We start from the raw sequence: 19,214 nt of genomic DNA on the forward strand, positions 1-19,214 counted from the left end.
AATTATTCTAATTCGAGTAGCAAATAACGAGTAAACTGCAGGAAAATTGCGCGAAGCAAAGACGTTGAAATTCACGGGATGGAACCCAGTGATTCGACGTCCCTGTCTTTTACCTACGTTACCCTCGGCATCGTCTATACGACTATGACCTACACGTGCGCGATACATTTCCAACTGGGAATTGAATTTCCTTGGTAATTTTAATGCCATTGTGGCTGAAGGGGTGGAGAGAGGCACCGAGACAGAGGGTAACAAACACAACCACAGAGTGTGCATCCCCTAACCACTTCGTAGACGCAAAATTTAGTTGGAGACGAATACGATATCCTTACCATTCCCGCGTGGTTCTCCGCTCGAAATCATTCCACTGCATGGAATTTACATGTTCCTTTGCTACTCCCTGCATCGCATAAACGAACGGTAGACAAGAATGATTTCTTTAACGTTTTACGGGAAATGTGTAAACCGAAGGTACGTAAACTCGTACGTGCGTGTTCATATGCGTGGAGAGGCACTTGGTATAGAATTAAATGAACGTGGTAATTAAGCGGGGATCCTGGTGTAGAAGGCTGAAAATGTACGTATCTTTGGGTATTTTTTTTTTTCTGACCAAAGTATTAACGTGATCATTCTGGTAACTATGAGCTTTTATTAAGTAATTATGAAAATATAAAAAGAATTTTCTTTATATTTTAAAAATGTTGCAATTTGGAGTTGTAAGGGCGTACGTGTAACGCCACCATAACGAGATTTGAAATTGGCGGGAGCTGTAGTTTCTCCTCATTTGACCAAAACAAATAATTTTCTCACTCTTTATGAACGCAGTTAATGGATGAATCTTTGAAAATTTGTCAAAATGAGGGAAAATCATTGTTTTCGCGGAAATTTTACGTCTATTCGTGTACGAAAAGGTTATTCAAATTTAACGACGAGTATAATGTTCTTAAGCGATTTTCGAAAGAGAAAATGGCGACGAAAGACTTTATTTTGTCGCGTAAAGTAGAAATGGCGCGTTAATGGTGGTTTATTTCCGGTACTCTATTGGAATCCGGAAAGCCACGAGATACAAAGCCAAAGCGCTATAACCACTTAAGGAAGCTTTGGCCAAAGTTGCAACAGAATCTGCGTTGTGGAGTAAAGCGGATTTTCCCACCTCAAAGTGCTCCCTGTTATATCTTTATAAATGGAACCACTCTAGGGTGTATGGAAAAGTGACAGCTTTTATCACTCACGGGATTTACTATATTATATTCTCGTCGATGATCGTTGAGAATCTTTTTGAAACTTTTTAGTCCTGCCGGTTAATGAGTTTCGATAATTATTGGAAACGGGATAAAGTTTCCGTATTGTAAAATGCTCGAGACATTTATTTTTAGGATACAAGTTTAATACGTTTCCAACGAATTGTCTATGATCGAACATGCCTAGTTTACAATATGAGCAAATTATCGCGTTTTTAAGCGTGAGTTCTTTAAAGCTTCTTACCGTATTGCGGTAAAAGATTCGTATCCTTATTTGTAGTCGATGAAGTAGAAATCTGTCTGGTGTGATGTTACTACAAATGGTAAATTCAGTATGAAATCGTATTTAAACTTGATTAATGAAATAAATGTACACGGTTATTATGTCTTGTATTTTTTAAACTTAAAAGGAACGCCTGTAAATTCAAACTTGTTACAAATGCCTTCAAATTTGAGCTTGAATTTAAAATAGTTCAAAGTTAAGGGATTAGTAAAAGGATTATCAAATATTTATACGTACATATGTAAATAATTGACTTTAAAGGTTAAGGACTACTATACTGCCATCTATACATTTTATGGATATTTAATGTTTCTTTCAACAAAGCTATGTTTACTTGTCTTTATTTCTTTCTGTAAATACTATTAAATAATTTGAAATATGTTAGAAAAAACATCTAGTACAGATAACGGTCAGTTATCCAAAGAAGATTATTTAATTAAACGTGCGAAAGATGCGTTACCAGTTGATATTTATGCAGCTAAATCGTGGTTAACTACTGCTAGATCATTGTTTCCTCATAGTGCGAAAGTTCAGGTTATTCTCCTTAATGTATACTAATTAATATTCGTATGCTACAGAAAATATTTTCTTCATTTAGCTTGGTTAATGTAATATTCGATTCACGATTTACAATTTATTCTATAGAATTAAATTATCGTTACTATTCTAAGACGTATTATTTAATAAACAAATAAATTTACAATAAGTTATGCTGTTTGTTTACTAGTTTGAAGCTTATCGAATTGAGAAACTTTCAAAAAATGTCAAGGAAGCAGCCAAATGTTTTAGTGAAATGTAAGTATTTACGTTATGTAATATCCTTCACCTATATGCAAACAAATATTTAAATGTAGGAATAGATTTCAGAATTTTCCAGATGACCGTGATATATGGAAGGAAATAGAAACAGTAACAGCTTGTCTTCGTTTAGAACAATGTGATCCTGAAGCAGAATTTTTATGTCAAATGTTCCAACATATACCGCAAGAACTACAACACAGACTGCTTATTATGACTGCAGATCATAGCGAAGATACAATGGAACATTGCAAATTACTGCTTCTTTTATTACGTAGATTCCCACAAACTATTGCTACTCATGGGGTAAATATAGTTAATTAATATATTTGTAATATTTATAATATTTCTTAGTTTATAATCTATTCCTTAATCTACTTATTTATAGCCACGTTTAGTAGAAACTCTTCTTACTGCTGAGAAACACAGTCATCCAGGACGCGCAGTAAATGGTTTCAGAAAATTATTGGCCTGTGATGCATTACCACTCCTTGGTACAGCACCGGTAGAGCTAAATTCAAGACTTAGCTTGAGATTACTTTGTAAGGCAGTAGAATTTTATTTAGCATACATACAACAACCGCAAGATAATCAAATTCAACATCCCTGGGATAGACTATTTCAAGTTGTTGAGTTAATAGGGAAAAAGTTAGGGTGGGAATTAAGTAGTTTATTTTCTATGACTTGGAACAGAGATACATTCTGTGAAAGATTGCACCAATATGCAGTAGCACATTCTGGTAGTTTATGCGAAGAATTGGTAGTTAGACAGCTGTTAATGTGCACTGTTGTAGTGTTACTAAGGATATTAAATGAACATAATGCATTGATTAATAATGATGAGACAGTATACTGCCTGGTAGAAGCATTTGGAGAATATGCACACTCCCCTACAGGTAAAATATAACTTATAATATATAGCGTTTTCATTTTCAGTCATAATTTAATCATTTCTATTATATTTAGAACCGAAATTGAAGAAACGGAAAAGAGAAGATAATGGAGGAATTATAGTAACTAGTGATGGTGATTATAATGGTAATGGATTGGCATTAGCTGTAAAGTTATGGGATTTATTACATAGCAGTGATTATTTACAAAGAGAAATAGGAAAGCTAAATCAACAACTTCGGTTAGATTCGTGGCTAAATTCATTTTTAACGGATTTAGCAATGTATAAAGGTTTACATCACGAAGTGTTAGCGAGATTATCTCAAGAAGCAGCTAATTTATCGGCTCATCTCCGCTTAGCAAGTACATGTTTTTTCCTGAAAGATTATAAGGTACATTATGTATTCTCATATTGTTACATTATATATACACATATATACATAGGTACATATTTCGATTACTTTAAAATATATTTAAATACGTAATATTTTACCAGGGAATGTTAGAATATATAGTTTTAGTAGTTACCGCATTACCCTCGAGTTGCGGTAAAGTGTCTCATAATTTAACTGTTCCATGTGGAAGACATTTACATTACGTGACACTTGCACGATTTCCTATTATACAGTATTGTTGCAGGCTACTTCTTTTAGCAATAAAGGTAATTAACACAATGTTATAATTAAGAAAGTTTTAATTCTATTCTTACATTTATAATACGTATTGTACAATAGGAAAATTTCTCTTTACCTGGAGGTGTTGGAGATTTGGCTATAGGACATGCATTAGTTTTAATGCAAATTGATTGGCCACAAGAAGCTAGTACTTTATCCACAATTACAGAAAGAATTATTAATCGTGGATCTTTCTCTTATCCATTATTTCAAGCTTATATTATTTGTGTAGACATTTTAGAAGAATTAACGTATCTATGGACAGAACATGGAGGTGGTGTATCTTTAGATATAGCTACAGGGTCGGGAATCTTACAAAGTACGTGATGTTACATGTTTTAAATACCAGATTTTTATATTTATTTGTAATATGTTTATATAAAAATATCATAGATCGACGTATTACTACTCGTGGAGCAGACAAAGGAGTGCGGGAAGAAGTGAAACAAGCGATGCGGCGACAAGCAGCCCGTGATGGCATCGATTCATTAGATGAGTTATTACAAAAATTCATTATCAATGAAAAAACTGCTATACTACACAGTTTAATTATTCAATAAATACCTTTAACATTATTTTCATCAACAAATTTAATACATAATTTTAATAAAATTATTATATAATTTTTTATTTAAAAATATACACATGATTTCCTTAAGCCAACTTTAATACTTTATGTACATATATTAGTTGAAAAAAAAAAAAAAATTTGATTAACAATTCGCGGAGATATTGAAATATTCTCTATTTGAATATTTTCTCTATTTTTTACATGCGTTTTATATATGAGTTTTCTTACTTGTACAGGTGTAATGATATAAGCTTATCTAATACCGACAAGCCACCTTTAAATGTAAATATATAAACATTATGATTTTGTTGATAATATAATTCAGTCATAAAGTTTATATACAAATATCTATGGCTATCCGTACTGCACTGAATAGTATAGAAAGTTAATGTAACATAAATATTTCATTTAATAAAGCTGTTAAGGATTATAAAAATTTCAAGTTATAAAAATTAATAAATGTGAACATCTTGGACATTATGTATTGCATTCTATCTAATATAAACATTCAATTGAAGGGCACTTAGCAATAATACTTTGATACCAGGCATGAAAGAAGATATTTGGCTGAAATCAGGGCCTGACACTAATTGTGTATGAATATCTAAACCACCAGTATAGTTTCCACCTTGTATCATCTGTGATACTTGATGCAATCCTTGTAAAGTGTTTTGCGACAACTATAATATATATACAATAAATATGTTTGTAAGTATCTTTGAGACCAATAGTAATACACATACACACAAAAAAAAGAAAGTACATACCTTATTCTCTCTAAGACAATCATACAAAACTTCGAGCTTTTTGGATACATCTTCAATTTTACGTTTAATTTGCTAAGAAAAAAACATGATTGATGATATTTGTTGTACTGTAATAAAGTGCATTATACTTATAAATGTGAGGAATTATCTTACTGGATTTTTAGCATTCTCAAAGCATTGATTTTTTAATTCGTCAAATACTGTTTTCAAGTGCAAATGTTGTTCTGGTATCGGTGGTTTTGGTTTTTCCGGTTCCGGCGCTCTGATATTTGGGGCTGATTGTGGATGCTCCATTGGTTTAGAAAATTGAGTACTCATATTTGGTATATTCTGATTGTATTGCTGTGGATTATAAGGTACTTGTGAATCTGGATAAAATTTCTCTTGAGGTAAAATCTACAACAAAAAGAAAAAAAAAAAAGAAATAGAATCGTATTTTATAATTTCAAAAAAATGTTAGCCATGTTACTTACGTTTGATTCTGGTACCGATCCTCTTAAAGGATGCAAAATCGGGTTTTGTGGCTGGTACTCTTGTTTAGACTGTAAAAATTTAATATTACATTAAAACAAATATTTCCGTATTAATTACAACGACGAAATGATTCATATGTGAAGTATAAAATGTAATATCGCACGATACAACTTTTGTATGAAGCAGTTGTAAACGACCTTGTATTTCACACTGTTGCATTAGTTAATATAATATCACACGAAATGGTTATTCGCAGTTTACTAAATTGAAGATATTTAAGGGGAATAAATATATTTTGTTCAAAATAAACAGCAATTATGAAACAGTGGAAACGGCACTCAATCTTTTTTAGGTCTCTACCTTTATATTCATATTCTTCAAATATTTTGCTTTCCACTTCCTGGTACCAGCATGATCCGCAGACATTTCATTTTTGTTGCATAATGCCAGTACTGGCTACATTATTTGAATGTACATACATATAGATACATACATATATATATATAGATAGATATATATTATAAAGTTATTATACATAACTAATTAACATTTTAACGCCTAACACTAGGTACATTAGTTAAGAACAAGAAAAAAATAATGATACTTACTTGCATTCTAGATGGTTTTGCAGCTGGTGGGTCGTTCCATCCGGCAGGTTGTAGCGGCGGTTGATAGATGTTTGACCGTTCCATAGGTGGTTGATTCTCGCTTCCATAAACTTGAGTCTGTGGAATTGGCTGCGTTCTAATTGGTTCATACATTTGGCTTTGCGACGGATTTTGTAACGGCGTTAACGTATTAAGTGGAACTGGTTTAAAAGTTTCCATTTCTTTTAAATTAGATATAAAATTTTGTCCAGGGTATGTGTTTGCAGATATAGGAACTTGTGATTGATACATATTTGATGAAGAATAGCCTGGCATTGGAGGAATTTGTTGATTATTATATGACAATGGTTGTTGAGGATAACCAGTTTGTCCGTATGCCGACGTAGACTTTACAGATGGATCTATTATATATTTTGATCTCGTTTGAGGTCCGACACTAGATGGACGAGATCCAACACCACTGGATATACTCGAAGCAGGTGGTGGTGGAGGTGGTTGAGACATAGATGTTGAAGTATAAGAATGAGGTGTTTGATCATATTGCATAGTTTGCATAGATTGCATAGGTTGCATAGGTTGCATAGATTGCATAGATTGCATAGATTGCACTGATTGCACATGAGGTTGAAGGGGAGATATTCCAAATGATTGTTGTTGTTGATTAAATTGATTTGGAGGTGGTACAAAAGATTGTTTCGTAGGAGCAACATTTGAATCAAAAAAGGGTCTTGTTGAACCAGCAGATAATGGATTTTGTACACTTTGCATAGGTCTTCTTGATCGATCATAATAATTTTGCATCGCCGGCCCTTTTGGCATGACTTTTGTTTCTTCAATATAACCCAAAGCTCTGCACAGACGATCCTTCAACATTACAATTTTTTCATCTTGGCTGTTTTCAAGATAAATGAATGCAGCATCGAGATCTCCCTCGGCTGCTAACATTTCAGCATAGCGAGATAACACATTAGCGATCTTTCCTTCTATTTGCACGTCTCTAATACCTTGCATTTCTAAGGCTTTTTTCATAATAACTACTAATTCTACTGTTTCTTGAATTTCAACATTGGAGGATTCAACCATTTTATTCAAATTGCCAGAACAAATATAACAAATTTGTGCCTGTTCTTTAAGCGTTGGATTATCAGATGATACTAAACGATCTCCTAGCATATCTATAAAATACAAAAGATGGGTGTCAAATATTTTATATTATTATAGTTCTAACACTACTTTATAATACGATATGTACCGCATAAAGCTGATCGCTCTTGTGGATTGGAATGAGTAAATATTCCAATTAGCACTTCTTTCCAGCAATTTATATCAGCATTGTTAACAACCTCAGCCCAATTTTCACTAACTAATGAATTGATAAGAGAATTGAGAGCTCCAGAATGTTCTGAAAAGTATCTGTACTGGGTACGTGCTAACAAATCAGGTCCAGCAGCCATTGAAAGAATGACTGCATCTGCGTACCTTTTATTTGCAAAGCACAAAGACACAGCAGCTTCTATATTTCCTAAGAGGATTGCTTGAGTTATAAGCCCATCCTCATCTGTAACATAGCAAAATAACATTTTGTCATTATGTATAATAAAAATATTTAAAATATATGATTATAAAATTACCATCAGACACATTTATTTGAATATTTTTGTTTTTCAGAGTAGCCATTGATGCTTTCTTCGATTCTTGTGCAATAGCATCAAATGCTGTGCTTCCATCAACAATGTTTCCATTAAGTACCTGAACAAATAACAAAATATGTTATATAATATATACTTACTTTGCAAATGTTCTTTGAATAGTATAACATGGAACTTACATTATTCATATTACTAACTCCTTCTGTAATATTACTAATGTCTTCTTGTGATACAAGCTGATTTAATTTGTTGTTCATTGTTTCTATGTCATAACCAAGTAAATCCAATATATCTTTCGTTACATTTTCACCAAAATATGCACATACACAGTTCCATATCTTTTTCCTATATATATCAGTAGTTTTCTCAACTTTTCCTTTGCAATAGTCACTATACTGCTCAGTTCTAATAACATCCTCCAACTCGTATGAACGCTGAATTAAATCAGGTTGTGTAGCTACTTGTGATATGATCACTTTCCTGTTTGAGTTTGGAGGTAGATTAGGATCAACAGGTCCATTTTCAAATATTACCAATTTACCACCAAACTAAAAAGAGTTTACTGTTCTTATAACAGATCACAAATTTAATAATATAACATTATAAAATCTGGTAGGTACCATGTATTTTAAAAACAGATACTTACACCAAAGGATGCTCCAAATGGTCTTTTTAACCATTTTGGAGCTTTTGTAAGGACAACTGTTGGTTCTGTCTGTACAGGAGGAGGTGGGTGTGTAAAAGGATCCATTCCAGGAAACGAATCTACAATTTTCTTTGACGTTTCTACAGACATTTGTTTTTGTCCTCCTAATAAAGAATAAATTGCTGCATGTCCATCAAAGCTAGTTCCTACAACTAATCCTGGATACCTTGGACACCATGAGACATCAAAATTCCATTGATTTGTCTGCGCTAATTCACAAATTACCTCACCATTCTGTTAATGTAATAAATATAAGATTAAAACAGTAATTATATAAATTTATTTGTCAATTTACTGCTAAAAATTACTGCTAAACATACCGGTGCATCTGAGTTAGGATTCCAACATAATATTCTATTATCTTTGGCACAACTTAGGAGTAAATCTGGATCATGTGGATTCCATGCAATTGATAAAACTCCACGTTGATGATTTTGAAATGTTTTCAAAGGTGATGTTGCAAATCTTAAATCCCATAATTCAATTACAGGTGCTTGATCATCCTCTGATGCTAGGCATAATTGTGTTGCAACATCTGGATGCCACTGGACCACTTTCCATCTTACCTTTATTTACATACAGATATAAAAATTATAATGTTGCAAGTAAAATGTAAAGATCAAATATACATAAGAAATCAAAGTACTTTTGAATTTGCATCTGTTAATTTGATAATAGGTTCATCTTTTCTTAAATCCCATATAGCACAACGTTGTGAAAATGTAGAGGCAAGAATATGTTGCACTGTAGAGAAAAAGAAAAATGAAAAAAAAAGTGTCATTTTTATATGATTATATTTATGTTTCAATTATAAATATTTTAATGATATAACTACTAAAAAGATACCTTGCTTATTCCAAGCAATATGTTGAACATCTTCCAATGGTTGACTTCTAGATCCAGGAGTCATTGGACTATTTGCATTAACAATATCCCATATATAAATTTCACTTTCTGCTGCACCTGTTGCTAATAAATTTGCTTGAAAGGGATTAAAGTCAAGTGCTCTAACTGGACCTGTATGTCTATCTGAACTACTTATTAGATAATTGTTATCATTGGCCAACATTTTAGCAGCTGAATAAATTTTTATCATGCCATAATCACAACCTCCAACAATTATACCAGCTGGATTATTACCATATGAACCCCATATTATTTTATGGAATCTAAAATTTTCATATGCATGTGAAATTTTGTTAATTACTTAATAATATACATATATGCATAAACAGAATTTTTCTTTAACCTATGGTCACTTGCAACACTGGTTTTAAGTCCCAAATCATATCCAGGTTGTTGTAAATTTAAAGAATATAAATCCAAGCTAGCAGATGTGTTAAAACTTGCATCAAGTTGTTGAGCTGCAGTTCCTGCAGCTAATAATATGGGATGCTGAGCAGGTGGTGACCATGCTACATTGACAGTCTTCAATAACTCCTTTATCTTCATCCTTAGTTTTCTGTGTGCAATTATATTTTTTAACAAGGAAATATCTAACCTTCTATAACTAAATAGATAATACACAATGATATTCTAACGAAATATAGATGTATTATTAGCCAATTTTATCTCATATTTTTAAAAATTACTTAAACTATCACAAATAAACTTATATAAGAACATTTATAGAAAAATTTAAAGACAGTTTTCAGAAGATAGGTATATTTCCTTAAGAACTTTGCTTCCAACAACTGCAAATACATTTCAATACATGTCAATAACGTACGCTTTGATTTAACACTCTTGTCACAGTACAAACTTTATAGATATAAATGATAATATTGTACATGCATCACATTCGATTCGTAGGTTCAGCGCTCTATTCCTATCAAATCGAAACACGTGTATATTTATGATGTGCAGTTCATTTAAAATGAAACAGAGAGTTCATAGTTTACTTGAATAATATATCCTCACCTTAGTGTAACAAATTAACAGTAATTAAGTGTATTTTACAGAAATAAATCCCTAACGTCAAACAAGCAATAATCACCCGTCAACTTCTTCCAACGTGGCGAACCGTGCGTTGAGAATAGTGCTGACCTCTTCGGTATTCGTGATACATTAGTACGGTCTACTCTGATGATTCGTTTTCGTCAAATTTGTACGCAAAAAAGACAGGAAAAATATATTTCTGTCTAGAAATAACCTTGATTATACCTTCTTTGATAATAATTCTAACGTAATTTTTATTTATAACAGTATACACGCACGAGAGTTTCTTTTTCCTAATGAATTCATCTGAATGAGGTATATCTCTTGAGTAGACCGTATTACGAAGTTTTTCTCAATGTAAATACTTATCAATATTGGCAGTTTTGAAAACCTACGTAAAAATTATACGCAGGATAATATATACCGCGATTTCAATTGTTATTTAGTTGCTATTACCTCTTCTTATTCTCTTTAATTCTTTTTCAATATTTAATTCGAAAGATTATTACTAACAAAAGATATTTATATAACTTTATTTGATTTTCAGTTTTTCTAACTTTATTTGTACCTTATAAATTGTATAAAACACTGATTTCTGATCTGAAATGTGAAATATGTGGAAAGACGTACAAGGTTGAATATATAAAACAATATCTATATTGGAAATATTATAGATGTAATTGGTGTTACTTCGTTACATGAAATATGAAAATTTCAGCCATGTAACGACTCCTATTTTTATTGAAATATTTTCACCAAAAAATATATATTTAATTAAAAGTATAGGGTTACAAATTGTTTTGATACAGCACTGTCTTATTCATAGCGTCCTAACTCCTTGGAATTCATTTTAGTTGTCGGATCTGTGGCAGTATGAACACGATAATTTCTGTTCAGCGTCTTCAATTTAATAGAATAATAAGTAATTGACAAGAGTAATTCCTCTGGTGAAATAATAATTTTTTTATTAAAACGTGATATTCATCATATATAATAAAGAAACAATAGAGAAAATTATTTTCTCGTTAACTTATGCTTATTAGTGATACATACCTGAGCTTATTCCAAACATTGTGTGTGTTCTACCGGTAGAATCTGTGATGCAGTTTTCATACAAATTCAGGTAAAACATAAAAACAATTATAAATTTTAAAAACCTTGTTATATCTTTGATTTATTTTTATTTTTATTGTAATTTAAATAATACTAAAGTAAATATAAATTTCTTCTTTTTTCTAAAATGTTAAATAGTATTAATATATACACACATATTCTGATTTTCGCAATTTTTCACAGTTCAAACTAGACGTTAGAACTTTTTCTTATGATGACCCGGGATGAGAAGTATGTGATAACGGAAGTCCAACTTTACGATAACAGTTAATTATTCTATAATGAGATAAATGGGATTATTTTCAAAATTAGTTAAACTTAGCATTCTTTCCGACGATCACGATGTGGCCACGACTGAGAAAATCATGTCGCGCGTGGTCAATCATTCTTTTGATTGTTTTGTTGATGGGACTATTTTTTATTTGGTCATGGAAAAGACGAGAGGATGATGATCCTCGTAACGATTACGTTTCACTTCGGTGAGTGATTACAAAATCCTTCAGTTAAAACTTTTACATATATATTTAATTTTTTTAAAGTAACAATTAGTAGCTTTTGCTAACAAAGACAATTCTAAACGTAATAAGTTGTAATTACACGTTTTATTTATTTTTTGATCTTTTCGTATTCAGACTTTTAGATAATCAAAGAGATTACATAGATCGCAAAGGAATACACGTAGTTGTAGGACATTATATCGGAGATTCTGTGAATCCAATGAAAACTCCAAACATTACGAAAGGTAAGTTACGAAATGAAGGATCGCGTCTAATAGCTATGGTCTCAATCTCATGACGTATCCTTTGTTTGTAGATCTCATTAACAAAAATATGTTTGATCCACGGCCATTCGAGGGAAAAAATGGCAGTCCGGTTCTCGTACCGGCAAAAGACTTTTACAAAATGCAACAGCTTTTTCAAATAAATCGATTTAATTTGATGGCTAGTGATAGAATACCGTTAAATCGATCTTTACCAGATGTTCGAAGAAAAGGGTAATGTTCTTATGAATACTTACTTTATCGGTAACATACCTGCAGTAAGTAATTTACCGATTGTAGATGCATCGCACGATATAGGAACTTGGATAACTTACCGAAAACGTCGATAATCATCGTTTTTCATAATGAAGCTTGGAGTACATTACTTCGGACTGTACATAGTGTAATTAATAGATCTCCGAGCCATTTGTTGGATGAAATTATTCTCGTTGATGATAACAGTGACAGAGGTAAATAATAACATTTCTTATTCACACTATTTTTATGTATACATTAAAACTACTTGAATTTTTTTCTTTTTTTTATTAGATTTTTTGAAAGATGCGTTGGATGAACACGTAAAGAATTTAGAAGTTTCCACTAAAGTTCTGCGTTCCCATAAACGTGTTGGTCTAGTGAATGCGAGACTCTTAGGTGCTAGTAAAGCCAAAGGAGAAGTTCTTACATTCCTTGACGCACATTGTGAATGCACGGTTGGTAGGTAAGCTCTATTGTCCATATTTTTATACAATAAATATTGTTGTGTGTATAATGTCATAATATTTATGTCGATGTATTTTAGGGTGGTTAGAACCCTTACTTGAAGCGGTTGCCAAGAACAAAACTAGAGTAGTATCACCCGTTATTGATATAATAAATGACGATACTTTTAGTTACACTCGGTAAGACATAACTATTTTTATTACCTTTTGGTAACCAAATTACGATAAAAAGGACTTACCATTATAATATTACAGATCGTTTGAGCTGCATTGGGGAGCATTTAATTGGGATTTACATTTCCGTTGGTTAACGCTAAACGGTCGATTGTTGAAAGAGAGACGCGAAAACATTGTCGAACCATTCAGAACACCTGCCATGGCTGGAGGATTATTTTCCATGAATCGAAATTATTTCTTTGAGTTAGGTAGTTACGATGATCGAATGAAAATTTGGGGCGGTGAAAATTTGGAATTATCATTTCGAGTGTGGCAATGTGGCGGTAGCGTTGAGATTGCCCCATGCTCTCATGTAGGGCATCTCTTTCGGAAATCGTCACCTTATACATTCCCAGGTGGTGTCGGAGAGATTTTGTACGGGAATCTTGCTAGGGTTGCTTTGGTTTGGATGGATGAATGGGCAGAATTTTATTTCAAATTTAATGCAGGTAATCGAGCACTGAGCACTTAAGAGTCAAGTTTCATAGATGGACTAAGTATTATATTCGTACGTTTTCTCTTAGAGGCAGCTAGACTAAGAGACAAGCAACCAGTTCGATCTAGACTGGAATTACGTAAAAAATTGCAATGCAAAAGCTTCGATTGGTATTTGGATAATGTATGGCCGGAACATTTTTTTCCGAAAGATGACCGTTTTTTTGGGCGGGTAAATTTAAATTTGAAATTTTTATTGAATAACAAACTCGTCAATCTAGTCAGCTTCAAGAATAAATAATTAAATATTCATGTATTAGATATTGCATATTTCATCCAAGAAGTGTATTATGCGACCAACCGCGAAAGGGACGTATTCGCAACCTTCAGGATACGCAATCCTTGAATCGTGCGTTCCACGGCCAATACTTAGTCAAATGTTTGTAATGACAACGGAGGGAGTTGTAATGACCGATGAGAGCGTTTGCTTAGATGCACCTGATAACGATACCCAGCACAAGACACCAAAGGTTAAAATAATAGCGTGCAGCGGTCACAACAGGCAAAAATGGCAATACGACGAACAAGTGTGTTGTTTACATCTTCCTTTGTACTTACTGATAACTATGAAAAGAAAATGTTACAACCGTACTTCTTTTCTTTTTTCAGACAAAAGCTTTCTTACACGTGTCTTCTGGAATGTGTTTACAATCAAACGACGGGGAGGGTCCTGTGATAGCAGCGTGTACAAATCACATCGAACAGAAATGGTCACTGGAATCAATTCCTTGGAAATAATATTATTAGCACATTTCCACATTGGATAATACTCTAAAACGTACGAATCGCGAGGATAAAGCAGCGAGAGAGTACAAGAAAAGTATGGCTATATTTTTTGAGGCGATTTTAAATTTAAATCGCGAAATTTAACTCATGAATTTTTACCTTCGCACAGATGTGTCTATTTTGAAGGAGATATTTTTAAATAAATTTACGTATGAAGGATACAGAAGTTATCATTATTTGTAGAGAAAAATTATTCGATTCATTCAAACGGTTTTACATCGTCTGAAATAAATGCACGTGCGTCACGAACATTTTTTTAGGCTAATATAGAAGTTTCTTAAGTAGGCGATACGTTGTTGTCAGTTCCGAAGAAGATGCTGTTCATAGCCGATGATTCACCAAACCACTAAGGTTACACGTGACGAATCATTTTTAATGTCACCGTTATCAAGGTTACGGTGTTTCCCAAGATAACGCGAATTTTCGCGTGACTGGCATTTGCGGTACCAAATACGCTCCCTATTCAAATATATCGAAATACAAAGTATTCATAGAAATAAGTTGTTTCGTACGACAGGTCTGCAACATTTCACGCTATTCGTTTGTCGTATTATCCTACACGATTTCTATCAACGAGCTTTTCATCGGAGTGCATGCGAACGCTGGATAGTACAGCTGTTTCCTAGAGAGATTTTTCACGTTGAATGTCATTTTGATTGAAACAATTGGAAATTGTACCTGCAGTGTGCTGAACGTAATTTACCGATATGTGGGTCAAAGTCGTGTCCTCGGGAAGGCCAAGAAGCCACTTAGCTTGAGGCGGCCTAGTCTCCCTGTTCGTTGAGTATACGATCACCTCCAGGCCAAGTTTGGCTGAGATGAGTGAGCCTTTATTTATGGATCGGTATCGCTGCACGAAGAGAGAAACCGCATCTACTAAACGCGTCAATCCACATCATCCCGAGTCTTCTCCGCGAAGTTTCTTAGATCCGTGACCACGATGGAACGATAGGGTTCTCTTTGCGCAGATGCAGCAGTTTCTCGATACTCATCGAATTAAATTATGTTTTCCAGTTAATATAAACATTAAAATGCAACGATGGATGAGGTGATAGTGTCAATACTGCCTAAGAAAATGGATTACCGAAGGAATTGGATTACAGATGCACGTCAGTGAAGAGCAAAAACCTTTATAGCCCCTATAAATATTCTTGACTGATATTAATCGACAAAAAGCGCAAGACTGTAAAAATATTCGCGATAAAAAGAGCTCTTTCGACATATTAATGAATAGTTAATGGAATTAGGAACAAAAAAGGAAATGCACATATGTGAGAAGATTTACGAGTACGGGATAGAAAAATCAAGATCAAGATCATCGTACTCGCGGAAAAATCTCTCGCTGCTCATTGCCCACAGACGGTCACGTCTTCGTCCTGTCTGTCCACCGTGTGTTCCGGTTCTCACACACCTATGACCCTGGACAACCTACCGTTTCTCACGTTAATTGCGTCCCCTTTTTCCCGCGGAAGGGGACAGGAACGTTGACTTTCTGAAAACGCGCCCATCTTCCAGAGAACCTGAATTTTCGACCGGTGAAACGCACCGGAGGCAACCGGTTGCTCCGCGAATTCTTACGTTTCAACGATCGGCCACGAAGCACAGAGGACCTACTAGGTAACGCTCTTTCCATAAATGTTCCTCGAGCAACGTTAACTCGATCTATCTGAACCGCAGCTTCTTCGTCTCCGCCGGCCAGTTCCAACAGCCTGGCCAACTTTCTTCCGGATAGCTGTTCGCAGAATCACCGAAAAACTCGCGGCATCGTAGGGACAGAAAAATGGGGAGTTTAATGAAAGGTTCGGAGTGGTACTGGCGGCAGGAACGCGGTGAGAGAGCGGAGAAAGTAAACGCAAGTACGACGAGAGTTTCTTTAAAATGAATTTCCACGTGTAAGTTCGTTTCTCTCTCTCTCTCTGTGTGTGTACATCGATATATATTTTTCAAATCGAATATTACATATAAACATATATACAGTCACCACTATATTCTACAGGACGCGCAACTATGCAGCTAAACAGTGATTTTTTTGTTAAAAACGAGTAAAAAGTAGGAGCAGCGAACGGGAATGGTTCGCGAGAAGGAGCTTATGATTTCTGCCCTCGCGACGAGATCATCGACATTGCTGGGCAAGCACGCGTCCATTCGACGGGTGCAACGATCTCTGGAACGGAAGGTGAAGGGGCGATTATCCGAAGGAAAGGGATGCCGATCTTCGAGGCGACCACGGTCTCTTTCACTCGATCGGCGTTCGGTCCTCGAATTTGACTATGGGTAAAAAGAAACGGAGAAACCAAGAGAAAAAAAAAAAAAAAAAAAAAAAAAAAAAAGGAAAGAAAAAGGAAGAAACAGAAGAAAGGAGACAAAACTGAGCGTGGATGGACACCTGCGCACACTTACGAACTAGCGGTTCTAAAAGGTAACGAGCGCTTGATAGCTTGGTCGGCTGACGGCGCCGCGTTTGTTGTGGCTAAACGGTAAATACGTATAACTCGGTAACCTCGGTGAAATCACAATCGTCGTACGATTTACACACACACGCACGCACATATATATTATATTTATATCCATTTTGCATATAGATCTCTATGTTTATATATACTATGTATCGTAATTAGAACGGTACTCTTTCACGATCCGCTTGGTACACCTCGCGCGCGGCTGACTATTAGTTTGCGGAGGGTGGGACGCGCGAGAACGTCACCCCCGTTTCGATTAAATTCGACAGTGTCACGGTCCGTTTCGCGGACCCTTTTTCTCGCGAGTGCTGTTCAGCTGAGATTCTTTCGTTGAAATTGCACGATGTGTCCGCGGGATTGGCTGCTCCCTAGCGAGTCGCTCGTCCACGAGTTCCGGGGGGTTGGTCCCCCGATGTTCGGGAACTCGTGCACGCGCGAGAAGCTAGTATCTCTCCGCGACGACTTCGACTAACTAAATTGAGCCTCGTTTCGAATTCTAGCAGCTATAGGTACAAGTACATATATTATATTATATTATAATTCGTTTCACGCGATTCGTGTCGCTGAACCACGTACGCACGATGATTCGAGAACGGGGGACAGGGGTCCGTCCGATGGCCTCGCGGAATCGAAAGGTAACGACGGGGGTAGTTGTAGCAGCTCGTGGTATCGGAGTTTCCAGCAGGGTTTCTACGAGGGAGGCACGTTTCCTCGCTGTTTCTCCGCCTGGTGGCAACCGGGCTGTCGTAATACGAATCGGGCTGACCTGTCCAGCGAAATTACGCGCGTAAACTGGAACGAGATGAGATCGTGCGGCGATTTTGCGGATAGACTCGTCCCCGAGAAATTTCGCGGCTTCTCTCTTGCCGGGGGAAACTGGTCGACGGATTGCCTAGCGTGGAAACTAGCAGTGATTCCAGCAAGATAGCGAAGGTTCGTTCGTCTTTCTGGCGTTGCGATATCGGCGTTGAATAATTTAAAAAAGGGGGGCAAGAGAGTAAGAGAAGAGAAAAGAATAATGTTTCTACTTTCAGAGAAGACGCGCAGCGGACTGAGTTTCGGATGAGCATTCACTCGGGGGACATGTCGCAACGGTGGTGCACTGGCTGATCTCTGGAAACGGAACACGAAGACCGCCGAGGAACGAAGAGAGGAGGAAACGTATTCGAGGAGCAACATCTGCAACGAGATGGCGCGGATCGGCGAGGCAAATCGGCTCGGGAATTTCGGTCGAAATACGCTCGGTCGCAGATCGGTGACTGTGGGAGGTGGCGAGGAAACCGATTTCCAAGCCTTGAGGTTTCGATCGATCTTCCTCTCTCCTCGTTCACCATTCGTCCACCGTTCTCTGTCTGGATCGCGGGGACGTTCGTTCCTTCTCTCGGGTGTATCTCTCCGTTAGCGTTTCATGGATGTCGAGACTCTCTCGCTCGGTGTGGCTCCTTTATTGCGTTTCACTTTCGCGATGAGCTTGCCCGTCCGATCGGGGCGTGGCAAAAGTGTAACGCAAGAGAGGTCCGAGGCCATCGTCGGCCGGGATCGTATGCGTGAGGCAAGACAAACAGGGCCTGCCATCCTCTCTCGAGGCTTCGCGTAGCGTCGCGGAGGAGAGAGATATCTACACCGTAGAAGCTTAGTCACACCTCGGGCCACGTCCTCGTAACGCGTTGCATCGATCTCCTTACGAAATCGGCTCGCTCTTAAAATGGATTTTGTGGACGCTCCGTTGCTGCCACTCCGCACGAATCCTCTGATTCCCGATGCGCATGCTGATGCCTCGATGAAGAGTACATCGCCTCTGTCCGCCTTTCCGGCTCCGCGAGACTCGCGTCGCCTCGATGATGATCCTTTCGTCTATGGTTACTCTCGTGACCCCCGCCGTGAAATAAATTTCAATGTTTCATCCCCGTTATCGATCTCCGTCGTCGGTATCGATAGTCAACGTTCGACAGGATGTGTTTGACGTTGAACGTTGCGAAAATGTTGCGAGATAACGTATCAAAGTTGCATCGAGCTAACCGACGTTGCTTTTTCCTTTGTTCGCCACTTCGACCACGATTTTA

At 36.0% G+C, this 19,214-nt stretch overlaps 3 protein-coding genes across 5 annotated transcripts; 2 read left to right on the top strand and 1 right to left on the bottom strand.

Moving 5' to 3' along the window:
• Positions 1-1,891: 1,891 nt before the first annotated feature.
• On the top strand, positions 1,892-4,545 carry IntS10 (integrator complex subunit 10). Its single transcript, XM_017911610.1, has 8 exons — positions 1,892-2,058; positions 2,252-2,319; positions 2,385-2,628; positions 2,711-3,218; positions 3,289-3,605; positions 3,710-3,874; positions 3,948-4,206; positions 4,281-4,545. Exons 1-8 carry the CDS (start codon positions 1,903-1,905, stop codon positions 4,445-4,447), a joined length of 1,884 nt encoding a protein of 627 aa, XP_017767099.1. The 5' UTR covers positions 1,892-1,902; the 3' UTR covers positions 4,448-4,545.
• A 336-nt stretch (positions 4,546-4,881) lies between these two features.
• Positions 4,882-10,660, bottom strand: Sec31 (COPII coat complex component secretory 31). Of its 3 annotated transcripts, none has more exons than XM_017911527.1 (15): positions 10,583-10,660; positions 10,392-10,490; positions 9,912-10,124; positions 9,509-9,831; positions 9,309-9,406; positions 8,983-9,228; positions 8,603-8,896; positions 8,136-8,504; positions 7,939-8,056; positions 7,560-7,865; positions 6,308-7,482; positions 5,699-5,767; positions 5,379-5,567; positions 5,226-5,297; positions 4,882-5,138 (listed from the first exon to the last, which is right to left on the bottom strand). In XM_017911527.1, exons 3-15 carry the CDS (start codon positions 10,112-10,114, stop codon positions 4,950-4,952), a joined length of 3,651 nt encoding a protein of 1,216 aa, XP_017767016.1. In that variant the 5' UTR covers positions 10,115-10,124; positions 10,392-10,490; positions 10,583-10,660; the 3' UTR covers positions 4,882-4,949. The 3 variants fall into 3 exon arrangements, with proteins under 3 accessions (XP_017767016.1, XP_017767013.1, XP_017767014.1); XM_017911524.1 differs by having other exon boundaries at positions 5,379-5,621; XM_017911525.1 differs by lacking the exon at positions 10,392-10,490 and having other exon boundaries at positions 5,379-5,621.
• Positions 10,661-12,055: 1,395 nt separating this feature from the next.
• Positions 12,056-14,644, top strand: LOC108555748 (polypeptide N-acetylgalactosaminyltransferase 3). Its single transcript, XM_017911539.1, has 10 exons — positions 12,056-12,192; positions 12,346-12,455; positions 12,527-12,707; positions 12,774-12,943; positions 13,023-13,190; positions 13,276-13,375; positions 13,451-13,860; positions 13,936-14,078; positions 14,167-14,433; positions 14,516-14,644. The coding sequence occupies exons 1-10, from the start codon at positions 12,056-12,058 to the stop codon at positions 14,642-14,644; spliced, it is 1,815 nt and encodes a 604-aa protein (XP_017767028.1).
• The last annotated feature ends 4,570 nt before the right edge of the window (positions 14,645-19,214 follow it).

This window comes from Eufriesea mexicana, unplaced genomic scaffold (genome assembly GCF_001483705.2).
Source record: "Eufriesea mexicana isolate 0111107269 unplaced genomic scaffold, ASM148370v2 scaffold265, whole genome shotgun sequence".
Classification (NCBI taxonomy): domain Eukaryota; kingdom Metazoa; phylum Arthropoda; class Insecta; order Hymenoptera; family Apidae; genus Eufriesea; species Eufriesea mexicana.